The 16,699-nt window shown below is 41.2% G+C and overlaps 2 protein-coding genes across 3 annotated transcripts in view; one reads left to right on the plus strand and one right to left on the minus strand.

The window, feature by feature from the left end:
- Positions 1–10,549, plus strand: part of LOC125894526 (solute carrier family 4 member 11-like) — a 36,709-nt gene extending 26,160 nt beyond the window's left edge. The window contains exons 14-20 of one of the 2 annotated variants that reach the window (XM_049585989.1): positions 2,064–2,343; positions 4,562–4,668; positions 4,935–5,100; positions 5,284–5,457; positions 7,322–7,517; positions 9,281–9,450; positions 9,770–10,548. In XM_049585989.1, coding sequence (XP_049441946.1) covers positions 2,064–2,343; positions 4,562–4,668; positions 4,935–5,100; positions 5,284–5,457; positions 7,322–7,517; positions 9,281–9,450; positions 9,770–9,836 — 1,160 coding nt within the window. In that variant the 3' untranslated portion in view covers positions 9,837–10,548. Of the gene's footprint in view, positions 1–2,063; positions 2,344–4,561; positions 4,669–4,934; positions 5,101–5,283; positions 5,458–7,321; positions 7,518–9,280; positions 9,451–9,769 lie in introns of both variants that reach the window. The other variant, XM_049585990.1, reaches the window with a different exon arrangement.
- A 186-nt stretch (positions 10,550–10,735) lies between these two features.
- LOC125894528 (ecto-NOX disulfide-thiol exchanger 2-like) overlaps positions 10,736–16,699 on the minus strand; it is a 265,263-nt gene continuing 259,299 nt past the window's right edge. The window contains exon 14 of the mRNA XM_049585996.1: positions 10,736–12,485. Within this exon, the coding sequence (XP_049441953.1) occupies positions 12,354–12,485 (132 nt within the window). The 3' untranslated portion in view covers positions 10,736–12,353. The remainder of the gene's footprint in view (positions 12,486–16,699) is intronic.

The raw sequence follows: 16,699 nt of genomic DNA on the forward strand, positions 1-16,699 counted from the left end.
ACATGAAAGGGGGATTATATCAATAAGATTGTACAACATGTATGAACAAAGATGCTAAGTGTAGTGTGAAATCGACGTATTTTATTTCTTATACTTATTCTATTTTTATGTTGTTGCTGAGATTCATAACAGACTATTTTAGGACATGACAAAAAATGTTAAATGTGTATCGAAGAATGAATATAGGCCTCGTCTTGTTGAGTGTGTCTTCTAGTTTGTATGGCAGCATGTCGAACAATATTTTCTCAGTGTTTAATTTTAGGCTAACAAGTACCTTTTCATACAAAACCCTCCCATGTTATAATAAACCAGGTATTTACAAAAAGGTTTTTTTGTTTGGGGATGTCAAAGGTTAACTGCTGAGAATATTTTGACAGTTACATATGTTGGTCTAGAGGTTAACTTGCTATGCTTCAGTTTACTGCACTGCGTACCAGTGTCTGAAGTCTGAAGGTAGCTAGTGTTAGATAGCTGCACCACTTATTCTGTGATTACTTCTAGTGACGCTGTCCCATCTGAACAGCATTGCTGTGGAAACATTTTGCCCACTTGCCGGTCTCTCCCTGGGTCACTCTGGTGAGTAAGCTGTGCAAGTTTGAACTGCAAACCCCCTTTATGTTATCACTGTTAGCTCTGTTAGCGCAGTTAGCAGTGTCTACACAGCCAGTGGTGCTAACATACAGGAATTAACAACATTAAATATAAAGGGGGTTTGTGGCTTAAAATGAAGCTGCTTACTCACTGGGCTATATGGGGGAGGCAGAAGGGTGGCCATGATGTTTCTGCAGCAACGCCGTTCGGTTGCTGGAATGGCGTTACCAGCTTTAATGAGGGCCGCCACTAGCTAGCTAACGTTCAGTGGCCAAGGCTAACATTAGCTTTTCAGTGAAGACCAGCAGTTGGGCAGTCAGTATCATGTTTCCAAATCATAGTGTGGCTAGTTGGCTGTCTGTCAAATAATGTCAAAAAAAAAAAAAAATAAATAAAAGGCAAGACATTTACATCATAAAACAGTAAAATTTCTCCACCTCTAAATGCATAGTGCTACGCTAAAGCTAACTAGGTCAATGGAGCACTGGATCATAAGGAAAGTGCCTCTTTTATTACACATCATTTTGCTTTTTTTTTTTTTTAAATTAATTGTTTCGTTATCTGTTAATGGGTGTCAGGTTATCGAAAGCAAAATTAACCTAAACTGACATCCCCATTCTTGTTATAACAGTGTATCCACTTACCTTGACATGTGACAAAAAATGGATCCTGATCTCATGATATACAAATACCTTATTGTTAAGCACAACATGGAAGAGATATGGTAAAAACAAGAGCATGGTAACAGTTACACTGTGCTTTCTACAAGCCAGGATTAAACATTGCAAACAGTAATATTAACATGCAGAAAGGTGAAATAGGCACTCTTTACCCCACTGAGTTTGTCACCAGCTGCAACCTCCGGGTCTAAAACATGAAGCCGACGTGGAAGTTGCAGTTCTTTGAATGGCTGCTTGAGGCTAGCACCAGGAGCCAGTCAATCCCCATAGACTGCAATGTTAAAATTTCCAACTTTACAGCTGAAATAAACATGTTTACAGCCTGGTACAAAAAAGGTTTTGGTCTCTATAGCCTATTTCCCCTTTAATGACAACCTTACATGTGGTGAACTGTAACATAACTGTTTACATTTTAAGTCATGCATAATTAAGGGCAGGTCGCTCTGAGTGACAGGCTGTCTGCCGATAGCGTCCTCGGCTTTTCAGTCAGATCCCCCCATGTTCCTCCATGGTGCTAGACTCTCACACAAATCACATCTCCACAAAACCAAGATGGTGACGACTGAAATGCTGGGATTCAAAATGAGACTCCACAAAACAATGGGTGACATCACAGTAGCTACATCCATTATTTTTAGTCTATGGTTCATCATTTATGCTGCACCAACAACAGGTGTATTTGTACATAAAAGTATTGCAAATGTGTGAAAAAGGTCTGGTGAAAATGTGAAAAATCCCTTGCTTTAACAACAAACTTCCTTTTTTCCTTCTCCTTTCCCCCACACTTCCTAGTTTTTCAGTACTTCTACCACGGGCCCATACTGGCGACCACAAACAGCACGGTGGTGCTTCAGCAGATTGCAGAGCTTCTAGAGAAGGCAAACAACCAGACGGGAAACATGCTCAGGCATCAAAATGAGACCGTGTCGCTGATGGAGCACGCAGAGGGACACGTGTCAATCTTCCTGCCTGAGTCTCTGGTGGTGACCACGAGAGAGAGGCCCATCCTCTGTCTGCTGCTCATGTTGGGGACTCTATGGCTTGGCTACGCCCTCTACCTCATCAAGAGGAGGTACGTTCACTCACTACCCTATTTAGTTAAATTACATACAAATAATATCAGGAAGTAGTGACACTTTCATACTTTGAATTACACCCTGCAATACAACAATGTAAAATTAAGCTGTTTCAAGTGAAAATTCTGGATTTAAATGTAGCTGTAGCTGATGAATGTAGTGGACTTAAAGTACAATATTTCCATTTGTAGTGTAAGCAGTAAGAAAGTACATTTAGTACTGTACTTATAGGGTATGTTCAGCATTTTTCAGCCTGGACCATATTTTCCTGTGTTTCTGCATTACGTGGCTAATTGGAACAATTTTTGAAGCTAGTTCAGTATTGGGCAGGAGGGCTGCAGACGGCAACTGCGACACTGAAACTGAGGGTTGAAATGTAAACACATAAGGGCATGTTCGCGTCATCAATTTACGTCCACTATAAGGGTTTGTTTTTGCCACTGAAAGGCTCAGATCGTCTGATAACATTATGGAAAGGATCCCTACAGAGATATCCCCCCCAGATCACCAAACCTACCAGACTCCATTTAAATAAACACTAATTTTATCACTGTAGAACACACCTCATTTAAAGTCGACAGAAACAAATTAAACCCACAAAAACTGTCTCTGTTCGTCTTGCCATTGTTCCAACAATCACCAACTCTGGTTTGGTTGAAATTTACCCTTAATTGACCCAGTTAGATGTGAAAATAATCTGACTGTACGCATGCTAAAATGACTGTTTGGTGGGTCTGTTGATGGTGATTTCGCAACACATTCTCATTCGTCACATATTGACATTTGGTCATGGACTTTCCACGTCCACATACGACATGCAAGGTACCCTGGGTGTGTCGGTTGTTGACGTTCTAGGACACCGTGTCAAGTTCTTCCTGTTAAATGCATTGTCTTCTTTCAAGAAAAACTTCCGCTGTCACAGGAAATTTAATGTTTACATACAGTCTCTTTCAAAATAAACATACTACATCAGAACAACACCGTTAATTGATTTTTTCCTTCAACAACAAACACACACGGTTGGGTTTAGGCAACAAAAGCACAGGTTAGGTTTAGAAAAAAGGAAGAGGGTTTATCTTTGTAACCTTATGGGACGCGAACACCGCTCTCTGGGGTGAAAGTCAGTGTTAAACTATAACAGCAACTGGCCGCGTATGATGCCGACATTAAAGGACGCCTTTTTATTTTGTTGGTTTCCGCCACCGCAAGTCACTGCCCAAGCGCCGGCTTTCGTCGACTTCTGAGTAAGACCAGGCTTGATTTCGCGGTTGTTTCTGGTTAAACAAAAAGGTCTACCTCTGTAGGGATCTTTTCCATAATGTTGTCAGACACTTGAAACAACAATCTGAGCCTGTCAGTGGTAAAAACAAACACTTTTAATGGACGTAAATTGATGGTGCAGACATGCCACCAATGGTTACATTGCAGCCTGTTTTAATAAGTGGTGTCTGCAATGCTCTTAAAATGTGCTTAAGAAATTGTTGTTCCCATCAGTCACTTAGACACAAAAACATGAGACAAAAGGATTCAGGTTCAAAAATATTGAACTTGCCTTTTCAATACAGTTCTGAGATACTTTTCTGCTACTTAATACTCACACTTATATAACTGATCATTTGCACATTGTAATACAGTGAAGTAAACTACCTAACATTGAATGCTGCTTATATGTTGATGGATCATAATAATCCAATTGCATAACATTCATCAATATAACTCTATAATTAAAATACAATTTTGAATGCAGGACTAAAATATGTACAAGGGTACATTTTACATCGTTGAATTGGTACTTTCACTTGATAAAGGATCTGACTACTTTAAATATGGAGTGGCATTCATGGATCATTATTAAACCTGTACTTATTGTATCAATTGAGTAAATTAGTTTCTGTAGTGGCTGGCAGTATGAAGTTGGGAGGACCTGAAAAAAGGTTTACATCCCAAGAGTAGAGCAGAACGTTACAAATCATCAGCAATAATTTTCACCCGTTAGGTATAAAAGTGAAATATATGTGGCAGATAAATGTGTGTATTTCCATGTCTGACTCCTGGGATGTCATTGCTCTTTCCTTTCTCAAACTTTCACCACTTGACACAGGTTATTTTTCAAGCTATGAGTGAAACTACTGTAAATACAGTCGTAAACCTTACAGAATTTATCACATCAGAGTTGCACAATGTTAAATTCACGTTGCTCCTTTTACCCCACAGCCCGTACCTGAATGACAAAATCAGAGAGGTTGTGTCTGACTGCGCTCTGCCGATCTCTGTGGTGATATTCTCCTTCATTGGCTCCTACCTCTTCCTCGACATAGAGCGTGAGTACAGATCTCTCAAATAAAAGAAGTGATAGAAGAGTACCCTGGAGACTTTAAGTCACAACCTTGGCACAGAACACCTTTCACTGTTCATAAATCCAACGTTGGAGGAGATAAAAAGGAAAATATTTGCTTTCAGGCAACCCAGCATGCCTTCTGAATCGATGGGGGTCAAAGACGCTGGGTTGAAGCTTCTCTTTCATTATCAGTGTCATCATTTTTACTTTGCAAATCTGCTTGAGACATTCAACTTATGCTCCTATCAGTTCCTATGTTCAGTGTCCACGATGGCCCCATCTTCAACTTCCCTCCATTTGATAAGCTGTCAGGAATGAACACACTGAGCGCGGTCGGGCTGGGGTTCCTCCTCGCGTTGCTCATCTTCATCGACCAGAACATCGTCATCTCACTCACACATGTACCAGAACACAAGTAAGACCCTGATTTTGTGTTTAATTCCTGAGCCGTGACAAGAAAACTAACCTCTCACAGAGGTTATATTGTATTTTCTGTCATATATATATATATATATATATATATAGGTTATATTGTAGTGCTGCGGTCTGTCATTGACAAACCACTTGACACTCGTGTGTGTGTGAACGTCTGTACCAGGTTGCTAAAAGGCACAACGTTCCACTGGGACTTAATGCTGACTGGCTTCATCAACATCCTCATGTCCTGTCTGGGGTTGCCATGGATGCACGCAGCCTTCCCACATTCCTCCCTGCACGCCCGTCAGCTGGCCAAAGTGGAACAGCACGTAGAGAATGGACACCTCTACACGACGTGAGTGAAGTTAAAACAAGGACAAAAACCAAGCTGTGCTTTGAAAGACATCCAGACTGAAACACCAGCTGCTCTGAACCCTTTCAATGTCTGTTTGAATAGTTCATGATGCTAACTGTAAAATACTGAAGTGGACCTTCAGGTGATTTGGTCAAAAAGAAATATTAAATTAACTAAAAATAATAAAAGTTCATTTTAGTATTTTAATACAGTAGGACTAAAATTATTATCAACAAAAAATACAGGAATTTAATTTAAAAATAAATAAATAAACTTGACCCTCTGATCAAATTCAACAATCACTGTTTATGCTCATATACTGCAAGTAGATTGGAAATGGAAATGAATCTGAATTTTCCATTAAGGGAAGAGTTGTATGCTGCTTTTCCACCCAAATTAGTGCATGTACGTGGATTTGTACACATGGGAAACCTGCTGAAAAACAGGCGATAGACTCCTTTATCATTGCCAGTAGACCAGAGCTGTGTACACAGCTCTGCAGCAGAGGAGTATATCTTTCTGTATATGTGGGTTCTTTTTGCTTTTGGTGTGTCATGTTCGACGTCACTGCGTTGGAACAGGTCAGTTAACAGCAGCAGCATAGAGGCCTGTGAAAATGTTACTGTGGTAATTTATTTTTAAATATCTCTTGTATCTCAGTCTCTCTTTCAAAGCGATGTTTGAGTGCTGCTTAGGCGGAGACGAATGGTGTTTTGTGGTAGCGCATCATTGCATCTCGCTGGTAAAGGAGCTAAACTAAGTGCTTTCACCTGGGTGTTATGTTTCCATCGATGCCAATCAGAGCCGGAGCTGATAACAACCTGTGACTACGGCAGAGTCATTTGACCGGGTGTGAATGCCGGTTCTAACCTCTCCCATTACATTAAAAAGACAGATGTTAGTGGGTGTTAGCAAAGGGGCTTTATTATCCTGATCATTTGCGCACACGTTGATTATGTGTCGTGCCTTCAACTGATTCAAGCAAAACACTTTACAAGCTTCTTATAATTATATAGTTATAAGAATTACAATCATTATCCTGGATATTAAATGCTGAGAGGGAGAAAAGTGGGATGTGGCAAGTGGGAAAAAAGTTGATTAAACTACTACTTCTTTATTTCATTTCACCAGTGTAAATATTGTGGTCTCAGTACAAGACAGCGTTAAGACACATATAGAGGCGTGTAGCAGCATTCACAAAGTGAAAAGCTGAGTCTGACAACCATTTGCCACAGCATTTATAAACTCCAAATGACGACATGAATCTATCGACGATTGGCAGGGAGAAGGAGTTTTGTTTTCTTTAGTGATTTTGGTTGTTGTTGTTGTGGTGGTAAAGACGTTACCAGCAGGAACCCTGTGGCGCACCGGGCTGGCTCCTGAGTCCAAAACAGACAGCTCTTTTTATCCTCTTTGGCAGTTTTGGCAGTGTGTTTCCTGGTGCACTGTGTTGATAAATATACAGTGACACCACATCGGTGTAATGATGAAATCGCAGTTACAAATCATAGAAATCCTCTAAACTGCAACGCTTAGAAAATAGTGTGTGCCATTTTGACACTCGCCAGAATTGTGTTGAGAGGCAGGACGAAATTTTTCTCTGTGCAGTAACCCTGAAAACATTCCCTCCTCTTTCACAAAATTAAATTTTTGTTCATTTCTTGTGAAATACTGGATACTATCACCTGTGTGGGGCCCCTTAAAACAGTTTGGTTGACACCTGTGTCCACACAAAGGCCATACTACGTAATAAGGGGTCACACACAGCTGTTAATTAAGATAAATAATGCACACGTCCTTATGTCAGATAAGAGGTGTATTTCAGGCTATCTAAAGTGCTTTTCTGTGCCCTTGTGTCAATCAGTATTGTCAGTGTGAAGGAGACACGTCTGACCTCACTGGCAGCCAACATCCTGATCGGCCTGTCTGCGTTCATGCTGCCCATCCCTCTGCAGTGGATCCCCAAGCCCGTCCTCTACGGCCTCTTCCTCTACATCGCAGCCACTTCGCTTGATGGGAACCAGATGGTGGACCGCATGTGCCTGCTGCTGAAGGAACAGGTGAGCAGGAAGGATGCTGTGGGTTGATTGGTTGATCTGTTTGTTTTTTCCTGTTTATTCATTATACTTCACACAGTGGCAGCTTCGAATGACACCCAGGGGGAGGTGGTTCAAACTGCTTTATCCAGATAGTCAGTGGGCAGAGGAAGTTTGGGGTTGAAGTTATGGCAACTTTGCTGCCAGCGTATCAAACAACTTCTGCTCAGTTTCTTGTTTAAACAAGAAAGCGGAGGAGCAGAAATAGGAGGCTATGTTACGATAACAAGACACGTCCACGTGATAATTTAATACTCAGCATACCAACTTATCATGCTCTGAGTCTGTGTGTTGCTATGACAAAAAATGTCTCTTGTTTTAATGAGACATGCTAAGTTTGTGAAGTAACTAGAAAGTTTCATAATAAAAGTTATAAAAAGAAAAATGTGTCATAAACACAAGAATAATTTGACATGTATATATTGCAATACTGATAAAATATGTCATAATAACATGAAGAATATCTTATAAAATGTAAAAGGTCTGGTAAAAACACGAGCACCGTGGCAGCAATATGTTGCCATACAGAACAGAATTAATTTGGGCAAAAAGCAAAATGAAAGATACACTATGCAGGATTTTCCTCATACATACTGTAAGTAATGCCTCTCAATCATCACTTATGACCCACTAGAACAGGAGTCAGCAACCTTTACTATTTAAAGAACCGCTATTGGCCAAAATAAAGTTTCTGGAGCCATAAAACATATTTTAATAAAGGTAACAGCCTATTAAGTTGACATAAACCTGTCAACATAAGGAACAGGTCTTTCTGAGCATTCATTAATATGATTTACTACAAGGTGGCCACTCTGCAGCTGGCTAGTTAGAATTATTTAGTACTTTAACTTTGTGGCATTGGTGGTGAAGGCAAACAAATCTGTCCACATACTATTAAATCCTCTATTTCCCTTCAAGACTTTTCCTTCTTTGGATTTTGAATTCATAGCTAGATGAGCTGGAGAGGCTCCAGGCTAACCACAGCTACTGAACTTCAACAAATCTTAGAGGAAAAGGCAGCAGGTCGTAGACATATGACGCACGTTTTAGCTCATGAAATGAAACATTTATTAATCTAATGTATAGGCTACATATTTTTACAGTTAGAGAATGCAATAATCACTTTAGGCCTACAACAATGACAAATGAAAACCTGAACGAAACAAAATGAAAACCTTTCCATATCATTTCATGTCAAAGCCACAGGGAGACAATGGAGAGGATCTAAAATGGCTGCAGGTTGCCTATCCCTGCAACAGAAGTTTGTGACTGTGTATTTTTCTGCAGAGACTCTGCCCTCTGCCTTTATCTTTTTGTTTTCTGTTTTCGGGATGTTTATGGGTGTGTAGCCTCACAGTGTTCAGGTAAGGTCGGGGCTTTATAAAAAGTTGCCGGACCGTAAGCAGCAGGCACAGAAAAGAAACTGCTCTAAAAATACACAAATATTGCAAGGTGACATGCCAAACAAGAGTGGGTCTGTCATTGGGTTTTACTTTTGAAACAGCCACTCACAATCCTGCATAGTACACCTTTAACATGCACACAGAGGGAATTTGGCAAACTGTTTTCCACTAAATTTGTCATTAATGCTGCAACAACAGCTGCAAATGTTGCCCTTTCAACTGTAATGTGTATTAGTTGCTCCACTTTTACTTTAGCAAAACAAAATATGCAGTGAAATGTGATTTAAAACAGCATTTTACCCACATGATTCTCTCTCTGTGTAGACCTCTTATCCTCCCACACACTACATCCGCCGTGTCCCTCAGAGGAAGGTCCACTACTTCACAGCGGTGCAGATGATCCAGCTGATCATCCTGTGTGCGTTTGGGATGTATCCTCTGCCCTACATGAAGATGGTCTTCCCCCTTCTGATGATCCTGCTGGTGCCTGTCAGGTGAGTCGACCCCGGCCAACAGGGGGCAGAGTGGGACCATGGAAACCAACACAGTGCTACAACGTCTGCACAGTCGACATTGAGATTCATGCTGAGCTGTTTTACAGGAGAATGCCACTGATTTAACACAGGAAGATCAGTTTACTAGTCATCATTCTGTGGAGGAAGGAAAAGTGATGTCATCAGCTTGCACATCTTTAGCTTTAGAAACTGGGGGTGTGGAGTTTGAAGACGTTTGTAGTGCAAAAGAATGTCAGACTTAATGTTTGTGTGTGAGGGATTTATACATTTACTGTACAATATCTGTGTTTTATCTCAGGATCAGCCTGCTTCCCCGAATGATCGACGCCAAGTATCTGGACATCATGGACTCCCAGCACATGTAGAGCAACAGAGCAGATGCTATGACAGGATTCACTTTCTCCAGCTGGAAGGGAAAGAGACTGAGAACTTGATGATTGTGTTGATAACTAAATGCATTTGGACTGCAGGATTTGGATGCGAGCACTTGGGCTGGCGACTGGACGACGATTTACACCCCTCGCTCTCATTGTTCATCACACATTTACCATCAGAGTAGCTGAGAGTTTAATATCTAACATTCCTGCATCTTTCTACTGTTGTATTTTCCCACTAACACACACATCCACACTGAGCTGGTAACTGATGGAGTTCATGTCAGACATTATTGTGTTATAAAAAAAAACAATGTAATAATTTCCTTTAATTTAGGTGTCATGTTGTTTAATAAAGAGCTGCTTGGTCTATTTGTGTATAAATGTGATGTGACAGAGGGGATTTCAGTGTTCTCCATGATCATTTCACAAAGCGAGACAGGATTTCTCACTGTTGAAAACACGCAGAGCGAAGTGTCACCTCACACTGATAAAGTTTTAATCAGCCACACTGAAACCAGTTATCTCAAGATATGTGTTCCGGTTGTTTAGATGTTAAAAACGGCTATTTTTATTTGTGAGGAGACGCATAAGATGATGTATGTTAGTATAAAGCTAATTTTATCTGTGCAATGTAATGTTTGGATTTAATCAAACTGTTGTTACACAAATAATAAAGCCCTGTAAAGGAAGTCAACCGACATTTTTCATCATGCTGCACCACCTCAATATTGAAGGCAGACACACTTAACCTGCACCACCAGTCACTGATACAGTAGGTAACAGGAGAGCAGCTTCTCAAATACCATCACACACACAGCATCAGCATCCTTTATTGAGCCGAGGGAGACTGACAGTTGCAGCGCTCTCACTGTTAAGTTCCTCCAAAAGATGGCAGTAGAAGCTCATCTTCAGAATGGTGGATGATAGATGTGAACTCACCAGTACATTGCAGAAAAAATGAGGCAGATTAATATCAACCAGTGTAAGAAACTGGGGTAATGACGTGGGTAGAGATCTCAAAACATACCACATTTAGATGTTTTGCTGCAGTGACGTAGGTTTTGTTTCAACATTGAGGGGGGACATATGAAACGGGGAGTTTGGGGTCCTCTGCCAGAAAATTTTGAGCATTCAACACTTGATTTATTGCATTCTGGTGATTTTTATGCGCCAATTTGTGCCCTTAATGCATCAATTTATGGTGTAAGTGTATTTAATTTTGTCAAAATAAAAGCTTTTAATTGGAGGGACAAATGCATATGTTCTAGGAGACGTGTCCACTGCCTCCATCCCTGAAATCTACATCTATGTTTTGCCACATTAGTTTGTTTCATCTGTTTCTTCCTGTAAAGCCGCTCCTTGAAGTCAACAAACCACCTGACGCTGTCATTTCTAATGCATCTTACCGCCTTTGATGTGCTCAAAATTGTTATTCCACCATTAATGCATCAACTGCTTCATCATGAATGTTTCCCAGGCATGTGCTAACTGTCTGAGTGCCTGCAGGGGGAAAAAAAACACCCAACTGTTTGTCTGAGCCCTCCGACAAACAAAAGGAAGCTCCTTTTCACATTATGCTACAACGAAGCAGTGAACACAATTATCATCCATGGCTGGAACTGTAATTGTGGATGCAGCCAAAGAGAAGAGCGTGCTCTCATTCACATTCAATAATTTGGAATTAAATTGCGCAAAGAAAACAGTCTGTCTTTGTAAAATTAACCAGACCTGGAAGGCACCGTGTGAATAGCCAACATGTATCCTTGTCTCCATTTATAATGATAAGAAGATCACTGGTGTGATCAGAACATGTCTGTGCTCTTCATTATAACATTTGCAGCATCTTAGGGTCCCATTCGGGGCCTGATTACACTCTGATGTTCATTGTCCATTTCAGAACTGACTCATGTGGCATCAAGTAGGAGCATAATTCAACACTGAGATGTGTAAATGACTAAAAATGCATCCTCTGTGCACCTTTAATAGAAGAAGGAACTATAAGAATTTATTTCACATCATTGTACAAAATTGAGAAGAGGCAAAAAAAAGGAAGCCGGAGGGTTTCTGAGGTTGAAAGTCGACCCTGATGACCTTCCTGTGTAGCCCTTTTAGTCCAGGTCTGACAGTACCCTGAGCCAAATGTGGGCTCGAGTATAAAAATACAACTAATGCCATGACTCTGCTGAGATTTGGACGTTTAGTTGAATCCCAAAAAAACCCAGAGAGAGTGAGAGATGATGAGACTGTCACCATAGAAATACATCCACCTCTTGGTCACCATAGAGATGCTGCCAATTAATTTGCCATCACAAAAAAACTGTATATTTATCTCTCTGCTGCCTACACAGAACTCCCCTTGCTGATCTGAGATCTGCGGTGAATTTGCACTCTTGTCTTCTCAAATGGAGTCCAGTGCCTCCGTCAGCTGTGCGTGTCCTCTGTGTACCTGTGTTGCCTTGGCTACCTGTTGTCTCTTCTGCGTCTCAGAAGCGTCACCAGCAGAGTCTATGTGCTCTTGATTCCCTGGAAGCCGCAGAAGTTCCAGCGTTTCTCCAGACTGGCTCCGACGCCGGTCAGCTCCTGTCTGAAGGTGCAGGGCAGCCGAGAGAGAAGAGCTTCCACCTCACTGGTGTTGATCTACAGAAACACATAATGGGAAGAATAAGACGCCACAAAATACTACTACTACACAATACTAATACAATACTACTGAGCATAGACAATCTCACACATCCTCACACCTCCACTATTCACACCTCTGCTCACACTCATTTCTCACACCTTCTCTTGAACCAGGTAAATAGGCCAAGCATGAAGACAGTGTGAGATACATGACAGGATTCACGTTGGCTCACACCATCCAGGCAGGCTGAGGAGAATCAGACAGGTTGAGGTGAGAGACAGAAATCCACTGTACGAGCTCCTGTGGACAACCCATAGTATCTTGCATTAATAACTAGGTTGGTGGAGCTCTGTGTTGATGCCAGGATGCATTAAGGTCCATCATGGAGATAGCACTGGTGTATCATTACAGACAATGGAGCTGTGTGCGTGTGGAGCCGGTAGATAAGCAGAGAGGATTGGGCATGTTGTTGGAGAGTCTAGTCAGTGGTATTGACAAAACTCTGTGGGCTGCTTGATGTGCAGAGTTAGTGTTGAAACAACAGATACACAGGCAAACAGGCTTCAACAAAATCTCCAACACGCAACACAATCATGCACAAAGCATGCAAAACACATACAAAACTGACACATACACCTCATACACACACTTAAAGCAACAGTGTGACATGTTGGGAGATACACTTCAGAGGATCGATATCACTCATGCCTGTGAGATAAATGTGAAGATCGATAACAGGGGGAAAGTGCTAGCCTGGCTGCATTTTTCCAGCCCACTTTATATGAAACCATGCCCACTTCCAGATGAGGATGGCAGGCTAATGAGTGGTTGCCAAGGTATTGCTAGCCAGTCCCATTAAGAGACACTGCTGCAAGCTAGCTTAAGCACCCATGGATGTACCCAATAACTATATACCCTGCTGTCCCTCCACCTCTTGCAGCCAAACACTCTGAGCTTCCTGTTCATTTGCCAGGAAATTTGGCAGACTTAGACCAGAGGATAAGCGGGGAGCTGTGGGCCTGGCAGCACAGGGGAAGCCAAACACCATTTATCTGCACACACTGTGATGACAGAGCTAGTTAAAAATCAAAAAAACTTAAAAAAAAAACCCTTTAGTTTATATTGGAGTTAATATGTAGTGTGTGAAATAGGGTATGGTGAATGTGCTAGGAAAGGTAGTGTCAGCACTGTCGCTACCTGGAGCTCGCATGTACGGAGCCTGGGTTTGTTGAAGGTGGCAGTGCTGTTTGGGCTGAGAAAGCCATGCGTAATGTAAGGTGTGCTAGGAAAGGGAGTATCAGCACTGTCGCTACCTGGAGCTCGCATGTACAGAGCCTGGGTTTGTTGAAGGTGGCAGTGCTGTTTGGGCTGAGAAAGCCATGTGTAAGTAAGGTAAAGGAGGTTATTGCTTGGTGCGGGGAGCAGTGAGACCTGGCATTAGGGGAGTGTCTCTGGGACGCCAGAGATCACTGTCTAGCCTCCTGGAGGTGTTGTGGAACCAACTAGACGAAACACTGGTGAAAGGAGGTTCCCACCTGATGAAGACATGTTAGTTATCACTGCTCACTGGTCTGTATAGTTAAGCCTTGCCATAATAGCTTATCATAGGGCTTAGGAGGTTATTCACTGAGCGCTGATCCTTTATCTAGAGCACAAACTTGTGTTTATTTTAACAGATGGGCCACAAAACAGGTTAGTGAACAGCAGCATGAAGGCTAGTGAGAATGTTACGGTGGTTACTTCTTTTTTTAATCTCTTTCTTTCAAACTTGGTTAAGACTAAGTTTTTAATGATGTTCGAGTGCTGCTAGGGTGGAGACGGACAGTGTTTAGTGGCAGCTGGTCAATTCACTGCACTGGCTAAGAAGCTAAAATTAGTGGGTCTACCTGGTTATTGAATTTCAATCACTGCTAATCGAAGCCGATCAGAGCTGGAGCTGTTAAACTCTAGTGACTACTGCAGAATGATTTGTCTTGGGAGTGAATGTCAATTGTAACCTTTCCCATTAAATACAAAAGACAGAAATTTGTTGGTTTTGGTGGGGGTTTTTGTCCAGTGGGAAACAGGCTAAAGATACATCAAGGAGGTAGAGGAGCATCAAAATCCAATGTCCTGCCTCTAAGGAGAGGAATAGAGGGTGTAGAGTTCTTTAATGCTTTTGGCAAGGGTGATATTCAAAGCAGTTTCACAGGGCGCCCATCAGCATTGAATTTCTCATCTAACTCTCTTTGATAAGCATATTCCCCAAATTGTTAAACCATTAATGAAGACTGACATGTTCTTCTCCTTCTAATCTGTCAAAGAACGAATTACCATCTTTCTAATTATATACAGTATATGTTTAGGATCTATTACTAAAATATTAATCCCCAACATTTTTAAGATATATACTAATTTTCCAAACTGAAGTGCTGAGATGGTTGTCCGAAAAAGTAATTTAACACCAGGCTGAATTTGAGTGTTTGATTGTTTTTAAGTTTTAAGTGTGTTGCACCTGTAACCACACCCAACAGTGATGTCATAGTGTACTGACACACCCTGAAGTACACCTCTCCACTGCAGCATGGTGAGAAATTCAGCCTCAAACAAGATTTTCACCAGCCGTGAATGCAGTTATAAAACAAAAATAACAAACACTTGTTGGTTACAGATCTTTCAATGTGAGGATTTTCTGCTTTTCTCTGTTTTATATGATTGTAAATAAAATATAATAGAGTTGTGGACTGCTGTTTGAACAAAATAAGCAACATGAAGACATTTCCTTGGGCTCTGAGAAATAGCCATGGGCATTCTCCACTATATTCTGACATTGTGAAGACTACATTTTAATCAATTCATCTGTTAATCAGTTAAATAACAGACAGACAGACCACTACACTCTATTCCAGACTGAGCAAGCCTTTACCAGTCCTTGTATTTTACATCCCTCTAATTTGTTTGTGAAAGCTATAAGATGGCAGGAGAGCAATCAGATCCAACAGAATGACACTGACTGTTTTTAATATTACGCGTTGTTGGATAAGCGCCTGGTGAGAAACCAATAACCTTTATTAGTGTTAAATCAAGAGAAACAAAAACACTTTAACATTATATCAACTGGATGCTCTCGTCATAAAGGTGCCAGTCAGATGCAGCGAGATGAACGGCAGGAGATAATGAGAGCACATTTGGAAATCAAGAACGGTCTTGGAAGGATGGTGACGACAAAGCTCAGCTCGGTTATAAACCAGGAATCAGCTCAAACGTGTCGACTTGTTCACAGAAATCAGGCTGACTAACAGCCTAAACTGGCAGCGGCAGGCAGCAGCAGACGGACGCAGAACATGAATATATTCATCAATAAGTTGTGCAAGTGGGGATGTGTGATAAAATTAGAAAGTGATAACAGCAACAGACAGAAACAGAGAGGCTCTAACGGAGCAAAGACAAAAATTCTATATATTGAGGTTTTTGCTTTTAACAAGGCAGGAGCAGCTGAGGCCTAAAAGGTTGAGACAAACAAGATTTTGACCATCGGGAAGGTCAGTGGTGCTTCGTCCTGCATCAGGAGAAAAACCCTGGTGGAATAAACCTGCTGCATCAACAGCTGTGGGTTTACTCAGCTGCCCACTTCAGGCAACTCCTGCTGTGACTGTGTAACTAACACAAAGCTTCTATCTGTTCATATCATAAAAATGCCTGTGTTTGTAACTGTATTCTGATTACACCTGCAGTGAATGTGGTAAAGACATTCTCATTTCCAACTTGTCAAAAACAGCAGCATGGTCAGTGGCCCCAACGCTTCAAACTATGACACCCTTAGCATCAATTTTGGACACTCAGGAACAGCGTAACAATTTCCACTCATCATATGCATAGTGTCTTCTCAAAATAAAATTCCATGTTCATAGGAATGCAGGTCGCATCACCAAAACTTAGATAACTACGTTTGTTACTAACTCCTCTTATGTAAGTAAGTTAATGAGTAAGTCTACATGCAACTCAACTCAACTCAATTGTCACAAAAGTCACTGTGGTCTCCTAGGTGAAAGTCCTGTGTTTGTATTACTCATCCCACACCCCTTCCTCCCACAGTACTCAGACTTTCTCATTCTTGATACTACGTCATTGCCATAAATGGTTTTACATTTAAGTTTGTTGGAAAGCCTGGTATGTATCATACAGACGCCAAAGGGTGCCTTGTGAGTTGGAATTGGAAGTCGACAGCCTCTGACCAAACTGCTGTATT

The sequence above is a fragment of the Epinephelus fuscoguttatus genome, linkage group LG9, assembly GCF_011397635.1.
Source record: "Epinephelus fuscoguttatus linkage group LG9, E.fuscoguttatus.final_Chr_v1".
Classification (NCBI taxonomy): domain Eukaryota; kingdom Metazoa; phylum Chordata; class Actinopteri; order Perciformes; family Serranidae; genus Epinephelus; species Epinephelus fuscoguttatus.